The 17,705-nt window shown below is 49.6% G+C and overlaps 1 protein-coding gene across 1 annotated transcript in view; it reads left to right on the top strand.

Annotated features, from left to right (window-relative positions):
* FAM178B (family with sequence similarity 178 member B) overlaps nt 1-17,705 on the top strand; it is an 84,086-nt gene that overhangs the window by 9,828 nt on the left and 56,553 nt on the right. Inside the window, exons 6-7 of the mRNA XM_087823771.1 lie at nt 4,519-4,624; nt 8,784-8,868. Of these exons, the coding sequence (XP_087679897.1) occupies nt 4,519-4,624; nt 8,784-8,868 (191 nt within the window). The remainder of the gene's footprint in view (nt 1-4,518; nt 4,625-8,783; nt 8,869-17,705) is intronic.

Below are 17,705 nucleotides of genomic sequence, written 5' to 3'. Positions count from 1 at the left end.
GTGGTGAGAATATTCTTGTACATAATGTTCGTCTGGAATATACCCCTGGGTGTGATGTGAGGAGGTTTTGCCTGAGTATGAATATTGATAAAGGTTCACTTGGCCAGACTGAAAAGATATCTGATGAAGAGATGATGAAGAGTGGGGAGAGGGAATGAAGGGAGGAGAAGAAAGATGGTGGAGCTGGAGAAAGGAGGGAACAATGAGCAAGCGGCTGGCAGGAGTGGGGGGGGGAGGACAGGAGAAAGGAAGGCAGCTTCCTGAGCGGCCTCAAGGTTTGTGCCAGCAGCGGGATTTCTCCCCAGGCTTGATGGCCCGCAGGAAGTATTTGACAGATGAGATGCCCATGGAGCAGTGACCTGGATCAGAGCAGCCCTGCCAAATGGGGCCAGGTGGCTGGCCAGCTTCCTTGGAGGGAGGGATTCAGGCCTCCTCCCTCAGCATGGTAACGAAGCACAGTGGGGACCGTGGCCAGCACCGCAAATCCGAATCCGAGGAACTTTCTGGAGGGATGCCCTGCTCATGGTCAGGGCCGGGGGCCCTGCTATGCAGTGGGTAAGGGCTACTTCCGGAGGTCACCACTTAGCCTTGGAGTCATCTTTTATTTCCTGTTTTTGCCAAGGACTTCAAGTTCAGACATAAGAGTGGGAAATACTAGTCCTTTAATAATTATCCCGTTGTGTTCAGCCGGAAACAGAAGATGGAGAAAGAATAAAGGATCACTTGATCTCAGAAAAGCAATATGATTCCATTTCCTGCCCCAGAGACAATTAATGCTGTGATCCCAGGTAATTGCAGCTGTCTTGTAGTCCATTTTCCAGACTTTCTATAGTGAACATTTTGATCGTTTGAGGGGGAGAAGAAGTGAGTGCAGTTTTTAAAAATCACTTCCAGAAATAGTCACTTCTCCCCCTTCTGTGAAAAGGAGTGTTATATTTCTCCCGCTGTTCACCGTGGGAAACCTTGGCACAGAGTAAGCAAGCTGTGTGTCTCAGATGGCAGAGCAAGTGTGGCAGCGCAGGTGTCTGAGTGCCAGGCCACGTCCCCTGGGGATGGACCTGCGCAGGTTTCCCAGCCTGCAGCTGTGGGATTGGAGGTGGCCCAGGCCATTGCCTTTCGTTCATCACCCAGCTGGATGGGTGACCTCAGGTCCGTTGCCTGGGACCAAAGTCACATGCCTTTATGACAAAGTTGGTACCGGGGTGGATTTTTTCCTCCTCCCTTGACAGCAGTTCGAAAGGAAATACGATCCCCTGAGTGAAAGCTATAGGACATGCCCATCCCGGCCAGGAGGCAGAAGCTTAGGGGAGAGTGGGGGCTGCCTGCTGAATTACTCAGGGTACTCCTCTGGCCCCACAGTGTGCGTGGGGGTGTCCAGCGGGTGAGCTGTCTGTAGTGTGTTCCCAGGGTGCCTGGTGCGCAGGCCAGGACCTCCCTTGATGAAGATTTCAGCAGGAGACCGTGGGCGGGTCTGAGCTGCGTGGCCATGAGTGCTGCTTGGGCACCGGATCCCCCTGATGCCCAGCCTTTGCTTTAACATGACGTCCTCTCTTCCCGGCATGCTGGGGTGGCAGGCTGTGTAACAAATCCAGCAGTTGGCAAATGGACAGGACTGAATTGCCCACTGGCTGCTTCTGTCCCTGAAAACAGAGCCCACAGGCAGGGCTGCCGCTGGAGTCCCTGCTTCTAGCCTGCTGATGCTGCTTAACGTTGACAAAGGAAAGAAAAAAAAGAAAAGCAGGGGTGAATGCTCTGAGCATTATTCGTTTGTGTTCTCCAGAGGCCGTTAAACTTTCATTTGAGTAACTTGGCAAGGGCACAGAAACTGATCCTGTATAAATAGCCACACTGGTGTTTATCGCTCCCCCATCGCTTGGGATTCCCGAGGCACTGAGAGACTGCCCTCTGGGACTGCTGCCGGGAGATGGACCAGGAGAAAAGGGCTAGAGGGCTCTTGGTGAGGCATTCATTATCAGGAATGGAAGTCCCAGCAGAGGTCGGGTCTCTGCCCACATGTGGGTCCACACCCGTCCCTTCTGTGCTGCCCCCTTGTTTTGTGCAGCTCTTTTGGGCTGATTCCCCCACTTCCTCCCCTCAGCTCCCAGTCCCTCTGTCCTTGCCTTGGGTCTGGGGATCAGCACTTTTCTAACTGGCTGCTCATCCTGATGAGAACCTCCCTCACTGGGACCCCAGGGTGGACAGTTGGGGCTTTGTGCTCAGCCAGGCCCCGGGTGGTATCTGCTGTGACAGAGGTTCGTTCCCTCCCTCCCTCCCTCCCTCCCTCCCTCCCTCCCTCCCTCCCTCCCTCCCTCCCTCCCTCCCTCCCCTCTCACTCCAGGGTCCTCTGACATTCTCAGCATAAATTCTGACCTTAGCGTTGGCTTAGCCACACAGTGCCCATGTTCTTGATTTGTAGGCATGGCAAGGGTTTGAGTAAATCTAACAGCAGCTGAATCTGTGACCCAAGGATTTTGAGCTTTCAGCACACGCCTCCTGCCCCTCCCCTTTTCCTCTCCCCATCAAGTACTGCTGTGGGAACTCTCCCTCCTGCTCAGATCAGCATGCCATTGGCCTTGTCCCTGCCACTGGAGGGGGCAAGAAGTGAACCCACAAGCGCAAGTGACGTGAAACAGCACCCAAGACCCATCCTGCAGGGGGGGCCTCGAGTCTTATCCAGCCCTAGGCACAGAGTTTCTAAAGTCACTCACTCTGGGCACAGCTGAGCCACCCTTTCTGCCATCTTTGCTGCTTGTCTTACAGACTAACCCTAACTCCCTAACCGGGAACCCAGAGCAGCCAGATCCTTTCTGTGGCAGAAACTGCTCTGCAAGGTGGGCGTAGCAGAAGGGAGACAGTGCAACCCAGGGTGTCTCTCCCTTGGAGCAGCAGTTAGAAATGCCTTGATTGAGCCAAAAGGGGCTTGTATGGTCAGTTCTCCTACTGAGAAATGGGCATCCCGCCCCCCAGCAGAATGCCACAGTCTCCTCAGAGTCCCAGGAGCACCAGCCTCCTTGCCACATGGCCCCTGGCCAAGTCCTGCAGATTTGCAAGGTCCTTCGGACATTGTTTGCCTGAGTATTGTCTGCATTCGTGGTGCTGTGCTTGAACCATGTGGGCATCATGGGGCCGGTCCGAAAGTGTCCATGTGACCAAGCGCCTGGAGCCGATCGGTGTGCCAGCAGCCCTGGGGCACACACATGTTCTTTGTACAAATAAAGGTCTGTTTTAGAGCTGTCAACTTCACAAACAGGAAAAGCTGCTTTCTCCTCTGAACTTAAATGATTCGGAAAATATATATACCATTTGTAAATTACCTGGACATACTCAAGGAGACAGCATCTTGGCTTGGAGGAGAATCTTTGTTTTGGAGCATTGTGTTCCTAGTAGATTAAAACATGTCCTTTGTAAAAAGGACAATGTTGGGCTGACCAAGAAATTTCTATCTGGAGTCGTGATTTTAAATGCGTCCGCAATGTTCTTTGGGTGGGTCTGGCCATTAAAAAAGGGAACAAACATGAAATTATGTTTCCTTTCCCTGGAACCCATATTAATTGCCTTTAGGACTGTCTAATGAGAGCAAAGGGGAGCTCACAAAATGTAGCAAGTAGGAGAGTCCTCCCCCAGGCCGCCCCAGGGATGAAGTCTGGCCAACCCTCCAAAATGACTTCCGAAGCTCCTTTCACCAGAGGCCTGAAACCACATGGAATGTTTCAACTCCTGGTTCATGGGATCTGGGATCCTGTAGGTCCCCATGGTCAACCAGGCCACCTGTGGACTTGGGCTGCTCTATATGCCAGCCGTGGGGTTTTGAGAGCTCCTGTTAGTAGGGGAGGCCCTACAGGATCCTGTCATGAGTGGAAATGTAGGTTCTGGCCACAGGCCCGTGGTGGCTCTGAGTGCCAGGCCCCCTGGACTCTGGGGTCACTGCTGCTCCCATGCTTCCCAAAGAGCCCTCTGCGGCACCCTCATTTGTGATTTGCTTCCCAGAATTTCCCCGTCTCAGGCCCTTTTCTGTTATTTTCCCATCTTCTCAGGTGTCCCCTTTGTTTCGGAAAAACAGCACAGGCAGAAAAGCCCTGTGTAATTGGAGCCCCGACGCTGGCCCATGTGGGCCCCGCCGGTAACTCTGTCCCCCACAGTGGGGCCCTGGCTGAAACTGTGACTCCTGATTCTCCCCCTTGCTGACTCAGATCCTCCAGTCAGCCCTGGTAAGCACCTCAGTTTCCCCTCTGTCCAATGGAAAGGACAAAATGTACTATCCGGTCATTTAAAACACTGTGAGATATACTCATGGAGAGCAAGTGATTCTGATGATGACGTGAGTGGCTTTTCCTTCTGACAGCTGCTTGCGTCAAGGGCTCTACAAACATTTTTTGGTCCATAACAATGACTCGTGATTCTAGCATCCTGGTGAAGCTGATCCAAGAATCCCCCACCCGGTTTTACTGAGACCGGTGTTGAGGAAGGCGCCAGGCAGCCGCCATGGAGCCTCCTAACCTGACCCCTCTGCCCCCACAGCTCCCCACTGGCCCAGCAGCTCTCCTTCCTGCACAGTGGCTTCCTGAGCAACCTCTACCTGCAAGAGCCCGCGTGTCCTGTGCCCCTTCTGCGGTGGCTGTTCCAGGTGAGGACCTCAGGCCTACCACTAGGTGGCGGGAGCGTTCCTGCCTACAGCCAGGCAGGGCCTGGGGGATGGGGAGGGCATTCCTTTGCCTATTCTGGTCTGGGCTGCTGCTGGGTTTGTCCCAGCTGAGGCAAGAGGCGGAAGGAAGGCCTGTGATGGCCGAGTTGGGGAGGTGCTGGGACCAGCCTGTGGTCTCAGTTACCCCGAGTGTATGCCTCACAGGGTGCTGCTTGTGCCACCAGAAGTCCTCTCTGTGGTTCTGTCCCTGCTACTCCACAGGTGCCTCCATGTGTCCCAGCTCATCTCTACTCCAAGTCACAGGGCCTGGCTCAGGGCCCGCCACAGCTTGTAGCACCCTGGAGGTGTGGGGCTCTCGTAAACTTCAGGCTGGGGCTGCTCAGGTGTTGGAGTGTTTGCCTCCCTCTGTGGAGTTGTAGTCAGCTGGGAAAGCCTGGAGCAGCTGTTGTGTCTGCCCCTTTCTTCCTGCTGGTTGCTACCTGGGCCTGAAACTTTTGCACTGAGAAGGAGAGTGAGGGCCAGCAGGGATGGCCCAGGAACCAGCTGCTGTGATCTGAACATAGGCTTGGTGATGCCAGCCTTGGCACCCACCCAAGACCATCCCTGTCTGGGAGGGCAGGTCACAAGTTCCAACTGGTCTCATTCCTGCCAGTTGGAGCCTGGATCCCAGCTGTAAATTAGAGCCAACATGCAGCCTGGTCAAGGAAGTTGGCTGCCTTCCAGAAAGAGCCCTCCAGTTCTCCCCTCCCCATTACCGCTCCCTGCCCCAGAGGGAAAAGTCACCCTTGGTGCCTGGGGCTATTGTGTGTGGCTGTTGCCCTTGTCCCTCCCCCAGGCCCAGTGGGAGTGGTGGGCCAGTGACAAGGAACAGTGTGGCCATTCTTCTCTACCCCCAGTCAGTGTAGCAGCTCTGTGCTCCATGCACAGTATGACAAAATGCACAATTGGGCATTGGGAGGCACAAAGGGCCCGTCTGAGACATCGCCCACAGAGGGTCCTTGTGTGACCCTGACACGATGTGGACTGCCTTCCCTGTCCATCAGGCCTGGGAGGAGTGAGCTAGCCCAGCCCTGTCTCTTCTCTCAGCTCTGTTACCCCAGTGGGGGACAGTAGAGCAGAGGACCCAGCTCTGAGGCCAGACAGACTCTGTGCAGCTCCACCTCTGCCACTTTCTGCTGTGTGGCCTTGGGCGAGTTATCTAGCGTCAGCCTTGTGCCTCATTTTCGTAGTCTGTGAACTGGGGCCGAGAGTCCCATATGGAGGTTAAAATTTAGTCCTGTGACCTGCCTTGTTTGGATAGTCCCCATGGCTCTGCCAGGGCCCAGCCATCTTCCAGAAGGAATGTTAATGCAGAGACTAAAGTTCTCCATCTTTAGGAAGGAGGAACCAAGCTCCCGCCCCCACAGCTGAGGCCAGATCAGTGGAAGGGTGCACTTGGCCTTGGGAGCCTGTGGGCAAGACTCTGCTCTGCGTTTTGTCTCTGGAGGGGAAGGAGGAACAGGACAGCACAGTGACATGGCTTTCGTGATCATGCTACAGGCCTTCACAGGGTGGACTCTGCCATTTCACTTCTGAGGTTTTGGTTTTCTTGAACTTGTAACACTTTCCCACAGTAACAGCAGCATTCATTCATTCGCAGACATTGGCTGAGGACCTGCTTGCTGAGCTCTAGGGATGGAAGGGTTTGAGGAATGGTGTCCCAGGTGCCTTCCCAGAGTGTGGCCATGTGCTCAGCATACTTCTGAGCCTCGTTGTTACATGGACTCTGATTGCAAGAGGTGGAAATCCAGAGGCCTCCCTGGAGCTGCTGGGGGCATTCTTATAAAGGTGCAGGGGTGGTTTGTGGGGTCCTCAGGAGAGCAGGAACTAGGATGGAGAAGGGTCTGAATCCTAGGATGGATCTCAGCTTTTCTCTATTCTGCAGACTCCATGGCCAAGTAAATTCTCAGGAAGGAGAGTCTGATTGGCCTAAGAGGGGCTAAATGACCCCCGAACCCCACCCCACCCAGCCAAAGGCAGCTAGGTGAGAGCAGGGTCACTGGGCCGCTTGAAGGCCCACCTGTGCACCTGCAGTTAACTCAGAGCTGGATGGGGGTGAGGAGTGGGGGGTGGGGAGCAGGGAAGACCTCCCCAAACATGCTCATTCGACTGTTTCTTTGAAAAGACTATCCTGAGGTCCCATGGGAACTAGGTCCTACTGCCAGCCCCCTGCCCCTCCCAGGGGCTTCAGTGGGGTGTACAGTGGACACTGGGTAAACAGACTTTGGCCTTAGTGCTCATGAATTATGTAAAATCATCACTGGAGCCCTAGTGTGCACCTGCCAGGTGAACCTTGCTGGGGACGTGGACAGAAGCAGGACGTGGGGACTGAACATATATTCTTGTTGGGAAACTCTCAAATGTCCAGCTATGAAGAAGAGTTACGAGAAGTTATAAAAGGGAGAGGAGGCCAAGTTCTGATGTCTTGGGTCACATCCCAGGAAGCTGAGTCTCAGATGTGATTTCCCAGCAGATTTCCGAGAAGGGGGGGGGGGGGTAGGTGCATCACTCTCAGCATCACTCCCCTGGGAGGGAGGGAGAGCAGCAGGCCTGGGCAGAGGCAAAGCAAATGCAAGAGAGATCACAGCCAGTCCTGCAGGGGCTCTGGAACTGAGCCCCTTTACAGATGTCCCAATGGATGCAAGGGGTACAGGCCTTTGGACCCCAGCCTAGACCAGTTATCAGGCAAAGGCTGCACTTGGAGAGGGGGTGTGACTTTGGGTGAGGCACTCCCCCCATCCAACGTTAATGTCCAGACAGGGACTGGCTCAGGACCCTCGGGCAGCAACAGCACCGAGCCCCTGGGGATGGAGCCTCTGTTCTGAAAGGGGCTGTGCCCAGGGTGTCCACCATAGCGGCCTTTTCTCAGTACTCAGGAGGGCCGGTTAATGGGCAGCATGGCCTGGTCTGTGTGTCCTCAGGCTGGATGGCACAGTTGGGGAGGGTGCTGTCCCATCGATTATCTCCATGTCACATAACCCAAATCCCCAGCTGGTGACTCTACAGGGTCTAAAAATGTTAATACTTTTTCTTCCCACCTTCCAAATTATTCTGGCTGAATACTTAATCAGCTGAACAGAGACAGATTAACAGGAGAAAATCAAAGCTTAATCATGTGCATGGGGAATTCACTTAGGCATGGAAATTCCAAAGACAGGCAACACTGGGTATACAAGACATGTTGGGCAAAGGAGAGAATGGGGTATTGGATTTCAGAAGTGAGAATGGGCGGTTTACAGGTAGTTGAGGAGGGGAACACACCTGGCAGGAAAGCTCTTGCTAGACAACTCAGAGACATGGGACATAGAAAGTATCTAGCTAACAGGCACCTGCCTGAAACCCTCTTGTTTACCACACAATTCAAATTAGGCTAAGGCAGCATCCTAAGATCTTCCTGAAGCAGCTTTCTCTGTCTGAATCTCTTGGGCAGGGAAGGGGAGGGGTCAAAGGTTCTTTCTGAGTGTTTTGCTTCTTAATAAACAGCTTAAAATCAATATGCCAAAAAGGGCAGCTTCAGGATGGCAGAATTTTGGTCCCTTCAACCCTCAGACTCAAGGAGCCTTCAAGTAAGGATTCAAGTAAGGATTCCAGTGAATTTGAGTCAAGTGGGTGACTTGCTGCCCCCACCCCACCCCAGCTGTTGGAGGATCTGCATTCAGTACCCAGTACACCCCAGAGCCAGTGGTCGCAGACGACTATGAGTTAAGGCACTGATCTTTAAATGATGGAGGCTCACAAAGACGGCCCAGCCTCTCATTGCCCAGCTGACTTTCCAGTTCTCTCTTTCCTACACTGGCCCCTGCCCTGGAGGGGCACAGCTGTGACCACAGGAAGTGGGAGCAGGACAAGATTCCCACATAGGGAGGTGGACAGAGGAGGAGGTTTCAAGGCCTGAAAGTGAATCCTGGCTTTGTGATTTACTAGCTGTGTGACCCTGGGGAAGTTGCTTGACCATTCTGAGCTTGGTTTTCTCCTCTGTAAAATGGCAGTATCCTTGTACCACATGGACTTGTGAGGTTTGAATGGGATTTATTTATTGTGGAGCAGTAAAGGTGTGTGCTGTTACTCCATAGCCCTGCTAACCTGCTTTTTCTCCTCCTAGTTGCTGACATGGCCTCCAGAAACTTCTTTGGGAGCCTTTGGTCTCCTGTGGGATCTCAGTGTGGATAGACTCTTTCGTCAATCTGGTCAGTACCAGGGTGTGGGGTGAAGACTTTCTCCCTGAGCACCCAAGGTTGAGAGCCTTTGAAGTGCACAGCTCCTGTCTCCCTGGCGCCCGGGATGCAGGGGACATGCTCGTGGGGATGCTGTGTCACCAGGATGTGGAGACATCGGGCAATCTTTGTCTCTGGCGTCAGCATTAGTAGAAAGCTGAGCCAACAGGCTCTGTGGCACCTTAATCTGGCCTCAGAGGCATGTCACTGTGGCCGAGTCCAGGCTGACCTCACAGACTCTTGGGATCCCAAAACAGTCTAGAAGGCCAGTTCTCTGCATTTAAGGGGACAGTTCTTTCTGAACATCTACATCAGATCAGGGAAGCTCCTTGGGTTGGAGTTAACCAGGGGGGCCTGAATCTGTGCCCCCACCAGCAGCCTGCCTTGGCTCCTCAGGCACCAGCGGAGCCCCTGAGTTTGGTCCAGGCTGGAATGAGAGCCTCACATCTGTATCTTGGTCTTGACATTAAGGGGTGCATTTAAGTCACCTTTATACTCAAGAAGTTCAGAATTCACGGAGGTGATTGATTTTCCCTCCAGTGGTTGCGCCCCTCCCAGGCTGTCACCATTTCTTGCTTGAACACAGACACTTTGGCACCAAAAAAAATCATGTAACTTACAACAGACAGTGAGAGGGACACACAGGTGTCTAGACTCTGCCTTTGCTCACTAGCCACAGTCTGCCCACCCTCCCGCTGAAACAGTAAAGGCACAGCTCGGAAGGCCAAGGTTAGAGACCCAAGATGCACCATTACTGCCCCACCAGCCCCTTGATTTTCTGCTTTTGTGCCTCCCCTGCTTCAGGAGTTGGCTGAGCTGGGGGCCAGCTGTCAAATTAGAGCATTCCAGACTCCTGCCCCCCTCCCCATGCCTAGGTCCCCTCTGAGGTTTTCTGAATAGCGCTAGTCTCAGCATCCTCTCCCTTTTCATAACCTCTGCCCCTGGAGCCCGGGCTGCCCTTTCTGGAACCTCTGGGGCCACCTCTGCGGCATGCCTGCCCTTTTGGGGAACAGAGGCCTCCCTTGTCCTGCTCTTCTCCTCCAGGCAGTGGTATGTGTCTCCTCCTGGAGAGGCAGAGGGTGTCCCACTCTTCTCTGCTTCTTGCCACATTGTCCTTGACTCGCGTTCCATCAGGAGGGGCCAGGATGCTGCTCCTGAGTTCCCAGGTGGCTCAGCTCTGCTCCCTCGACCCCGGAGCATTTCTCATGCATCATATGAGAGCCCATCCTGGGGTTCTTGCTCCCCACCCCAGTTGGAATAGAGACTGGCCTAGAATTTCAGGCCCAATGTGGAATTTTGACCTTTTCAGAGAAAGTCAAAGGCCAGGTCCACAGAACCGTAAGCAGGGACTTGAACAGATATCTGTACACGCATGTTCATAGCAGCATTACAACAGCCAAAAGGTGGGAGCAACCTGAGTGTCTATAGACAGATAACTGGACCATAAGATGTGTATACATGCAGTGGGACATTATTCATCCTTAAAAAGGGAGGAAACTGACACTTGCTACAATGTGGATGGATGAGCTTTAAGGACATCGTGTTACTTGAAATAAGCAGACAAAAAAGGACAAATGCTGTGTGATTCTTTTTATTTATTATTTTTTTTAATCCTGAGGATATTTTTTCCATTGCTTTTCAGAGAGAGTGGAAGGGCGAGAGAGAGAGAGAGAAACATAGATATGAGACACATTGATTGGTTGCCTCCTGCACACCCCCCGACTGGGGCTGGGGATTGAGCCTGCAACCAAGGTATGTGCCCTTGACTGGAATCGAACCCGGGACCCTTCAGTCCTCAGGCCAATGCTGTAACCATTGAGCCAAACCAGCTAGGGCTATATGATTCCTTTTATATGAGATACCTAAAGTAGTCAAAATTATAGGGACAGAAAGTGGAATGGTGGTTGCCAGGGAATGGGGAGGAAGGAGGGAGTGGGGAGTCCCCATTTAACAGGCACAGCATTTCCATCTGGGAAGATGAGAAGTTCTAGAGACGGATGGTGGTGGTGGTTGCACAATGCTAGTGTGCTGAACACTGCTGAACTGTACACTTAAAAATTGTTACGATGGCACAATCTATGTTATGTGCTTTTTACCACAATTGAAAGAACAAACAAAACAAAAGTCAAGTCCAGTGCCTGGAGCCAGGTCCTGGGAGAGAGTCTACCAAAAGCTGGAGCTGAGAGTCAGCTGCTAGTTCAGGAAGCGTTTGTGAGCGTCCCATTAGATCCAGGATTGATGCAAACAGAAGTCGCAATCCCTGGAATTTGTCAACAGCTGAGGTGCTCTGAGTGTCCCTGTCATCTGTGGGAGCACAGCCCTCTGGGAAGAACCACGAGGCTACCATCCCTCCCATTTGGATCTGTAATTGTGTGTGTTTTCGAGTTGCCTGACGTTTCTCTTTTGTAAACTGGGGAGATTTCTGTGTGTGTGTATATTTCTGTCTTTTCCTGGAGTTTGTGGTGACCAGCAGTCCTTCCCAGACCATGCTGGGGAGGGTCTTATCCCACCACGCTTCCTGGGCAAGGGGAGGGCTCAGGTGGCCCAGGGTCTCTGGCGGGGCGTGGCAGCCCAGCTACAGAGCCGACTCTTCTCAGGCGTGCTCCAAGTGAGTGGGGCTGAGGACTGAGCAGCCCTGGTGCCCTGGAGTACTGAGTGTGGTGGGAATGATTTTCCTGGATTGAGAAGCATGCATAACCCCTTAAAAGCTTCTTGGAGAGCTTGGAGGGTGGGACATCCTGGACACTCATGTTCTTCATTGCAGGGGTCTTTATTCATTTATTTGGCAAGCGTGCACCGAGGCGTCTTATATTCTAGCACCTCACTCGATGGTGTGGCAGAGGGAGAGTGAGGAACAAATAAGGCAGGATTCCTGCCCTCAGGAGGCTGCCGGCCAAGTGGGAGGGGATGACTGTGCAGTTACAGCAAGAGATACGAGGGAGGCCAGGACGAAACCATTGGACTACCAAGGAAGGGGGAACTCTAGCTGGATGGAGTTGGGGTGGGGAAGGCAGGAGTTGGGAAGTGATTTATTGAATAGGGGCCAGTGATGCATCTCTCAAAAGATATGTAGGCGGAGACTGTAAACTCAGTTGCCTATGGGCACCAAGTGAGGTCGCAACTAGAGAGCCCCTGATCTCTCTAAAGGGCTGGCAGGCCTGGTACTGGCAGATCTCTCTCCTTTTCAAGACAAACTGTGTTTTAGTTAGGATGGACTTTGACTGTAAGTAACAAATACCCACATAAGAGAAGTTTATTATCTCAAGTAACAAAAATTCCAGAGGCGGGTGGTTCCAGGGTATGTCAAACTGATCTGCACTATCAGAGCTCTGGCCTAGCTCCTGTGTCTCCTCCTCATGAGTCCCCCTCAAGGGCGCAAAATGGCTGTCAGAGCTCCAGCCGTCGTCATGCTCTCATGAGACAACAGGGTTGAAGGCAGGACATTCTTTGCTTTGTTTCATTAAACAGAACTGGGTCACAGGCTTTAGAGGGCATTTCCCATATTTTCTGACTGTCAGTGCCCTTTGAACCCCTGGCTATATCTGAAGAATTTTCAGCGTCATGAATCCTACTCCTCCAAGGCAGAATCCAGGACACTCACTTTTCCAGCTTCCTTCCAAATATTTGAATTTTTAGTTTTGGAATTTCCATTTAGTTCTCTTTTTTTTTCTTCTTTCCTTTTTGTTTTTTTTATAGTTTCTGTTTCTCTACTGGGATTTCTTATTTGTTCATTCAATATGAGCATATTTTCATTGACCACCTTGAGCATAGTTATAACAGCTGCTTTAAAACCTTGTCTGTAATTCTAACATCTGGATTACCCAGTTATTACATGGAAAATTAGGTATGAAAGTGAACTTCTATTTAGATCAGTAAAGAAATCATGGACCAAAATGCTGGACCTTGCAGGGCTCGGGTCTTCTCCTCGCTCTCTTTAGGGTATTTCCCAGAAATGTTCACGTATAAATGCCTTCCGACCGTGCTGTGGCTGACTTACCTACCCCAGAACTCTCACGGGCGTGCAGGCGAGTGCCCTGGAGCTTGTGTTTCATCAGCTTTATGCACAGTTGGCTTCTGACATATAATAAAACTGTTTTCTGCTCAAACATCCAGTGCCTGTGGCTAAGAGTTCTGACTGCTCCTGTAGCCACCCTAGCCCAGGCCCTGCAAATGTCAGTGGGGTGTCATAGCTCTTCTGCAGGAGTGGACCCACTTCTCCTGAGCAGAAACCAGAACAGAACCCGGCCTCCTTTCCCAGGGAAGAAGGGGAGCAGGGCTCCTGCTTAGGCGGCCAGCTGCCACAGCCAGAATGTGGGTGTTTATGTGAAATCTCCTCGTGGTAACTAATTCAGTTAAAAAACAAAAGCAAAAACTCCCACTGTGAATCCATCTGCAGACTCTTTTGGACTGTAGATGGAATAGAGCTCCACGGTTTGAGGCCCTGGGGGGAGGATTCAGGTGCAGAGAGATACAGGGAGGCAGGGAGCAGTGGAACAAAGAAAGGGCGGGGCGGAGAGGGGGCTGCCTTCAAGGGGCAGTGCAGGAGATGAGACTGAACACTGGGGGCCAGATCTCGGAGGACAGTAGGGCCGTTGCAGACACAGTGAAGCTTACTATTTGGCAAGACCAGGACAGAATCATTGCTATTTAGATATAATCCTCATACCATATAATTCACCCTTTTAAAGTGTGTGATTCAGTGTGATTCAGAGTTGTTCAACCATCACCACTGTCTAATTCCAGAGCATTTTCATCCCCACTCAAAAGAAACTTCATACCCATCAGCAGTTAGTCACTTCTCGTCCCCACTCTCCCAGCTCTTGTCAACCCCTCGTCTACGTTCTGTCTCTGTGGACTTGCTTGTTCTGGACATTTCATATAAATGGGAGCATACAGAATGTCACCTTTTGAGTCTGGCTTATTTTACTTAGCATCATGTTTTCAAGGTCCATGCGTGTTGTAGTGTATGTCAGTACTTCATTCCTTTTTATAGCCAAATAATATGCTGTCGTGTGGATAAACCACATTTTATCCATCAGTTGATGGACACTAGGGTTGTTTCTACTTTTTGGCTATTGTGAATACTGCTACTATGAACATTTGCACACCAGTGTTTATGGGGACATATGTATATACTTAAGAGTAGAATTGCTAGGTAATAATGGTAAGTCTGTGTTTAACTTTTTTGAAGGACTGCCAAACTATTTTCAGAAGTGGCGACACCATTTTATATTCCCACCGGCGATGTCTGAGGGTTCCACTTTCTCTGCATCCCTGCCAGCATTTGTTATTGTCCATCTCATGATAGTCGCCTTACCTAGTGGGTGTGAAGTGGTATCTCATCGTGGTTTAGATTTGCATTTCTCTGATGACTAAGGTTGTTGAGTATCTGTTCATGTACTTAGTGGCCATTTGTATATCTTCTTTGAGGAAGCATCTATTCAAATGTTTTGCCCACTTTTTGATTGTTGTTTTTGGGGTGTTTTTTTTGTCTTTTTTGTTGAGTTGTGGGAGTTCTTTATATACTATGGATACTAGATTCTTACCAGATATGTAATTTGCAAATATTTTTTTCTATTCTGTGGGCTGTCTTTTCACTCTCTTGATAGTGTCCTTTGATGCACAAAAGTTTTTAATTTTGATAAAATATAAGTTACCTGTTTTTTTCTATTGTTGCCTGTGATTTTGGTGTCAAACAAGATACTATTGCCTAGTTCAAGGTAATAAATATTTTCCCTTATGTTTTCTTCTAAGAGTTTTTTACTATTATTACTGATTTTGGAGAGAGAAGAAGGGATGGGGGGAGAGAGAGAGAGAAAGAGAAACATCAATTTGTTGTTCCACTTATTTATACATTCATTGGTTGATTCTTGCGTGTGCCCTGACTTGAGATAAAACCTGCAACCTTGGCATATCAGGATGACACTCTAACCAACTGAGCTACCGGGCCAGGGCTCTTCTAGGACTTTTATAAGTTTAGCTCTTGCATTTAGGTCTTTGACCCATTTTGAGTTGATTTTTACATATGGTGTGAGATAGGGAGTCCGGCTGCATTCTTTTGCATGTGGAAATCCAGTTGTCCCAGCACCCCATTTGTTGAAAAAACTGTTCTTTGCCCGTTGAGTTGTCTTGGAACCTTGTTAAAAATCAATTGACCATAGATTTATGAGCTTATTTATGGACTCTCAACTCTGTTGCATTGATTTATACATCTATTCTTACTCCAATACCCCAAATTCTTGATTACTGTAACTTGTATTAAATTTTGAAATGGGGGAATGTGAGTCCTCCAATTTTCTCTTTTCAAAATTGTTTTGTCTACTCTGGATCCCTTGTATTTCTGTATGAATTTTAGGATTGGCTTGCCAACTTCTGCAAAAATAACAGCTGGGGCTTTGATACTGATTGTGTTGAGTCTGTAGATAACTTTGGGCATTATTGGCATCTCAATAATAGTGAGTCTTCCAATCCATGAACATGGGATATTGGGATATCTTTAGTTTCCTTCAACAACATTTTGTAGTTTTCAGTGTACAAGTCCTATACTTTTTTTTTTTTTAATGTATCTTTATTGATTTCAGAGAGAGGGAGGGAGAGGGAGAGAGAGAGAGAGAGATAGAAACATCCATGATGAGAGAGTCATTGATCGGCTGCCTCCTGCACTCCCCCTGCTGGGGATTGAGCCCCCAACCCGGGCATGCGCCCTGACCAGGAATGGGACTCCTATCTCCTGGATCCTAGGTCGATGCTCAACCACTGAGCCACGTCCAGCCGCACAAGTCTTATACTTCTTTTGTTAAATTTATTCCTAAGTATTTTATCCTTTTTGAGACTGTTATAAATGGGATTGTTTTCTTCATTTCCTTTTCACCTTGTTCCTTGCTAGAGTGTAGAAATTCACCATATTTCTGTATATTGACCTTGTATCCTGCAACCTTGCTGAACTCACCTATTAGCTCTAATCGTTTCTTTTTTATGGCAGAATTTGGTTTTGAAAGCAAACATATTCTTGTGCAACTAATTGCTTGAAAGACATGACCTCATGTTTCTTTAACAAACATGCTTTGGCTGTGCTGATGCAGGACTGGCCAGTAAACTTAGTGCCCATCACCCGAGTAGGCGGCAGTGCCTGGAGAAAGCTCTGTCAGTGAGATCGAAACACTTCTGAAGAGGCGTAAAACGTGCGGGGTCTCTCCCATCAGCTTCGAGGACAATGTTGTTCATTCTTACCTTCCCATTCCATGCTCTAGCAGTTCTGTAGTATTTGTGTAGGAGAGGGAGAGTATAATAAAATAAAATGACCCTGGCCAGTACATTCTTTGGATATTTTTTAAGTGGGCGAGAAATTCAGCTCTCAAAACAAATTAACTTCATTTTCACAAGCAGTGCCTTTGGACACTTTGTTCTTCCTCATTTGGTCACCATACTTTTCCCTTTGTCCCCATAGCCCCAGTGTCATAGTCACTGGGGCTTTGGGACTGTCTTGGACACGCCCCTATTTTGTGAGTAACTTTGTCACTGCCTGCTTTCATTTTCTCTCCCTCCTCCTCCTCTCCCTCCCTCCCTCCCTCCCTCCCTCCCTCCCTCCCTCCCTCCCTCCCTCCCTCCCTCCCTCCCTCCCTCCCAGATAATATTTGTAAGGTTACTTCTTGGAAAAATAACAAAACAAACAAAAAATGACCATAATCTTACTAGTTAGGTGACCTTTGTTGTTATTTTTTAAAGTACTCTGTGTACCAAGTGCAGAAAATTTAAGTACTAGAAAAAGGTGCAAAATGCAAAGTGAGAGCTTCCTCCCAACTTGCTCCCCATGACCACTTCCTGTCCCCAATCCTCATTATTAGCAATCTCTTGTGGCTACTTCCAGGAACAAAATGAATGCACAAGCCACATTATATGCTTTTATACTTATAGAGTTACTTACACCATATATCTTTTGCCATTTGAGCAGTCATCTGAAATTACCTCCAGTGGAGACTTACTCTTCTAGGAGTTTCCAGTTCTCTCCCTGGATGTCTGGAGAGGCCAGAGCCTATACAAGACAGGTAAAGCAAGGTTTTCTAGACCAGGAGCCTTCAGAGTGGGGGGTCCTGGAGGTGCGATGAGCCACCAGGGTGCAAAAAGAAAATATTAATACATATATTTAGATTTTAGTCCATTTTTTAAAAAATGTTTTATTGAGGTTTCATTGACATATGTTGACCTGTACACATTTAAGTATACAGTTTATACACTTAACTTATGTATATACCCATAGAACTCACCACAGTCATGATAAACATGTCCATCCCCCCAACCTGTTCTTGTTCCCTTTGTAATTAGTTAACCTCTCCCCCACTTTATTTTTTAATCCTTACCTGAAGATATTTTTCCCATTGCTTTTCAGAGAAAGTGGGAGGGAGAGAGGGAGAGAGAGAGAGAGAAACATTGATGTGAGAGAGACATGATATGAGAGAGACATGTCGATTGAGTTGCCTCCCACATGCGCCCTGACCAGGGGGCCAGGGATCGAGCCTTCAACCGAGGTATATGCCTTTGACTGGAATTGAACCCGGGGCCCTTCAGTCCTCGGGCCAATGCTCTAACCACTGAGCCAAACCAGCTAGGGTGCTCTCTTCCCCCCCTGCCCCTTTTGTCTGTAGGAAACCACTGATTTACTTTCTGTCACTACAGATTAGTTTGCATTTTCTAGAATTTTATATAAATGGGGCCAAGCAGTAGGTATTCTGTTTTTGTCTGGCTTCTGTACTCAGCATAATTATTTTGAAATTCATCCATGTTGTTGTGTGTATCAGCAGTTCATTCCTTTT

The sequence above is a fragment of the Miniopterus natalensis genome, chromosome 13, assembly GCF_054644295.1.
Source record: "Miniopterus natalensis isolate mMinNat1 chromosome 13, mMinNat1.hap1, whole genome shotgun sequence".
Taxonomy (NCBI): Eukaryota; Metazoa; Chordata; class Mammalia; order Chiroptera; family Miniopteridae; genus Miniopterus; species Miniopterus natalensis.
The sequence above is the reverse complement of the archived record's forward strand: the minus strand, read 5'-3'. Positions and strand labels throughout refer to the sequence as shown.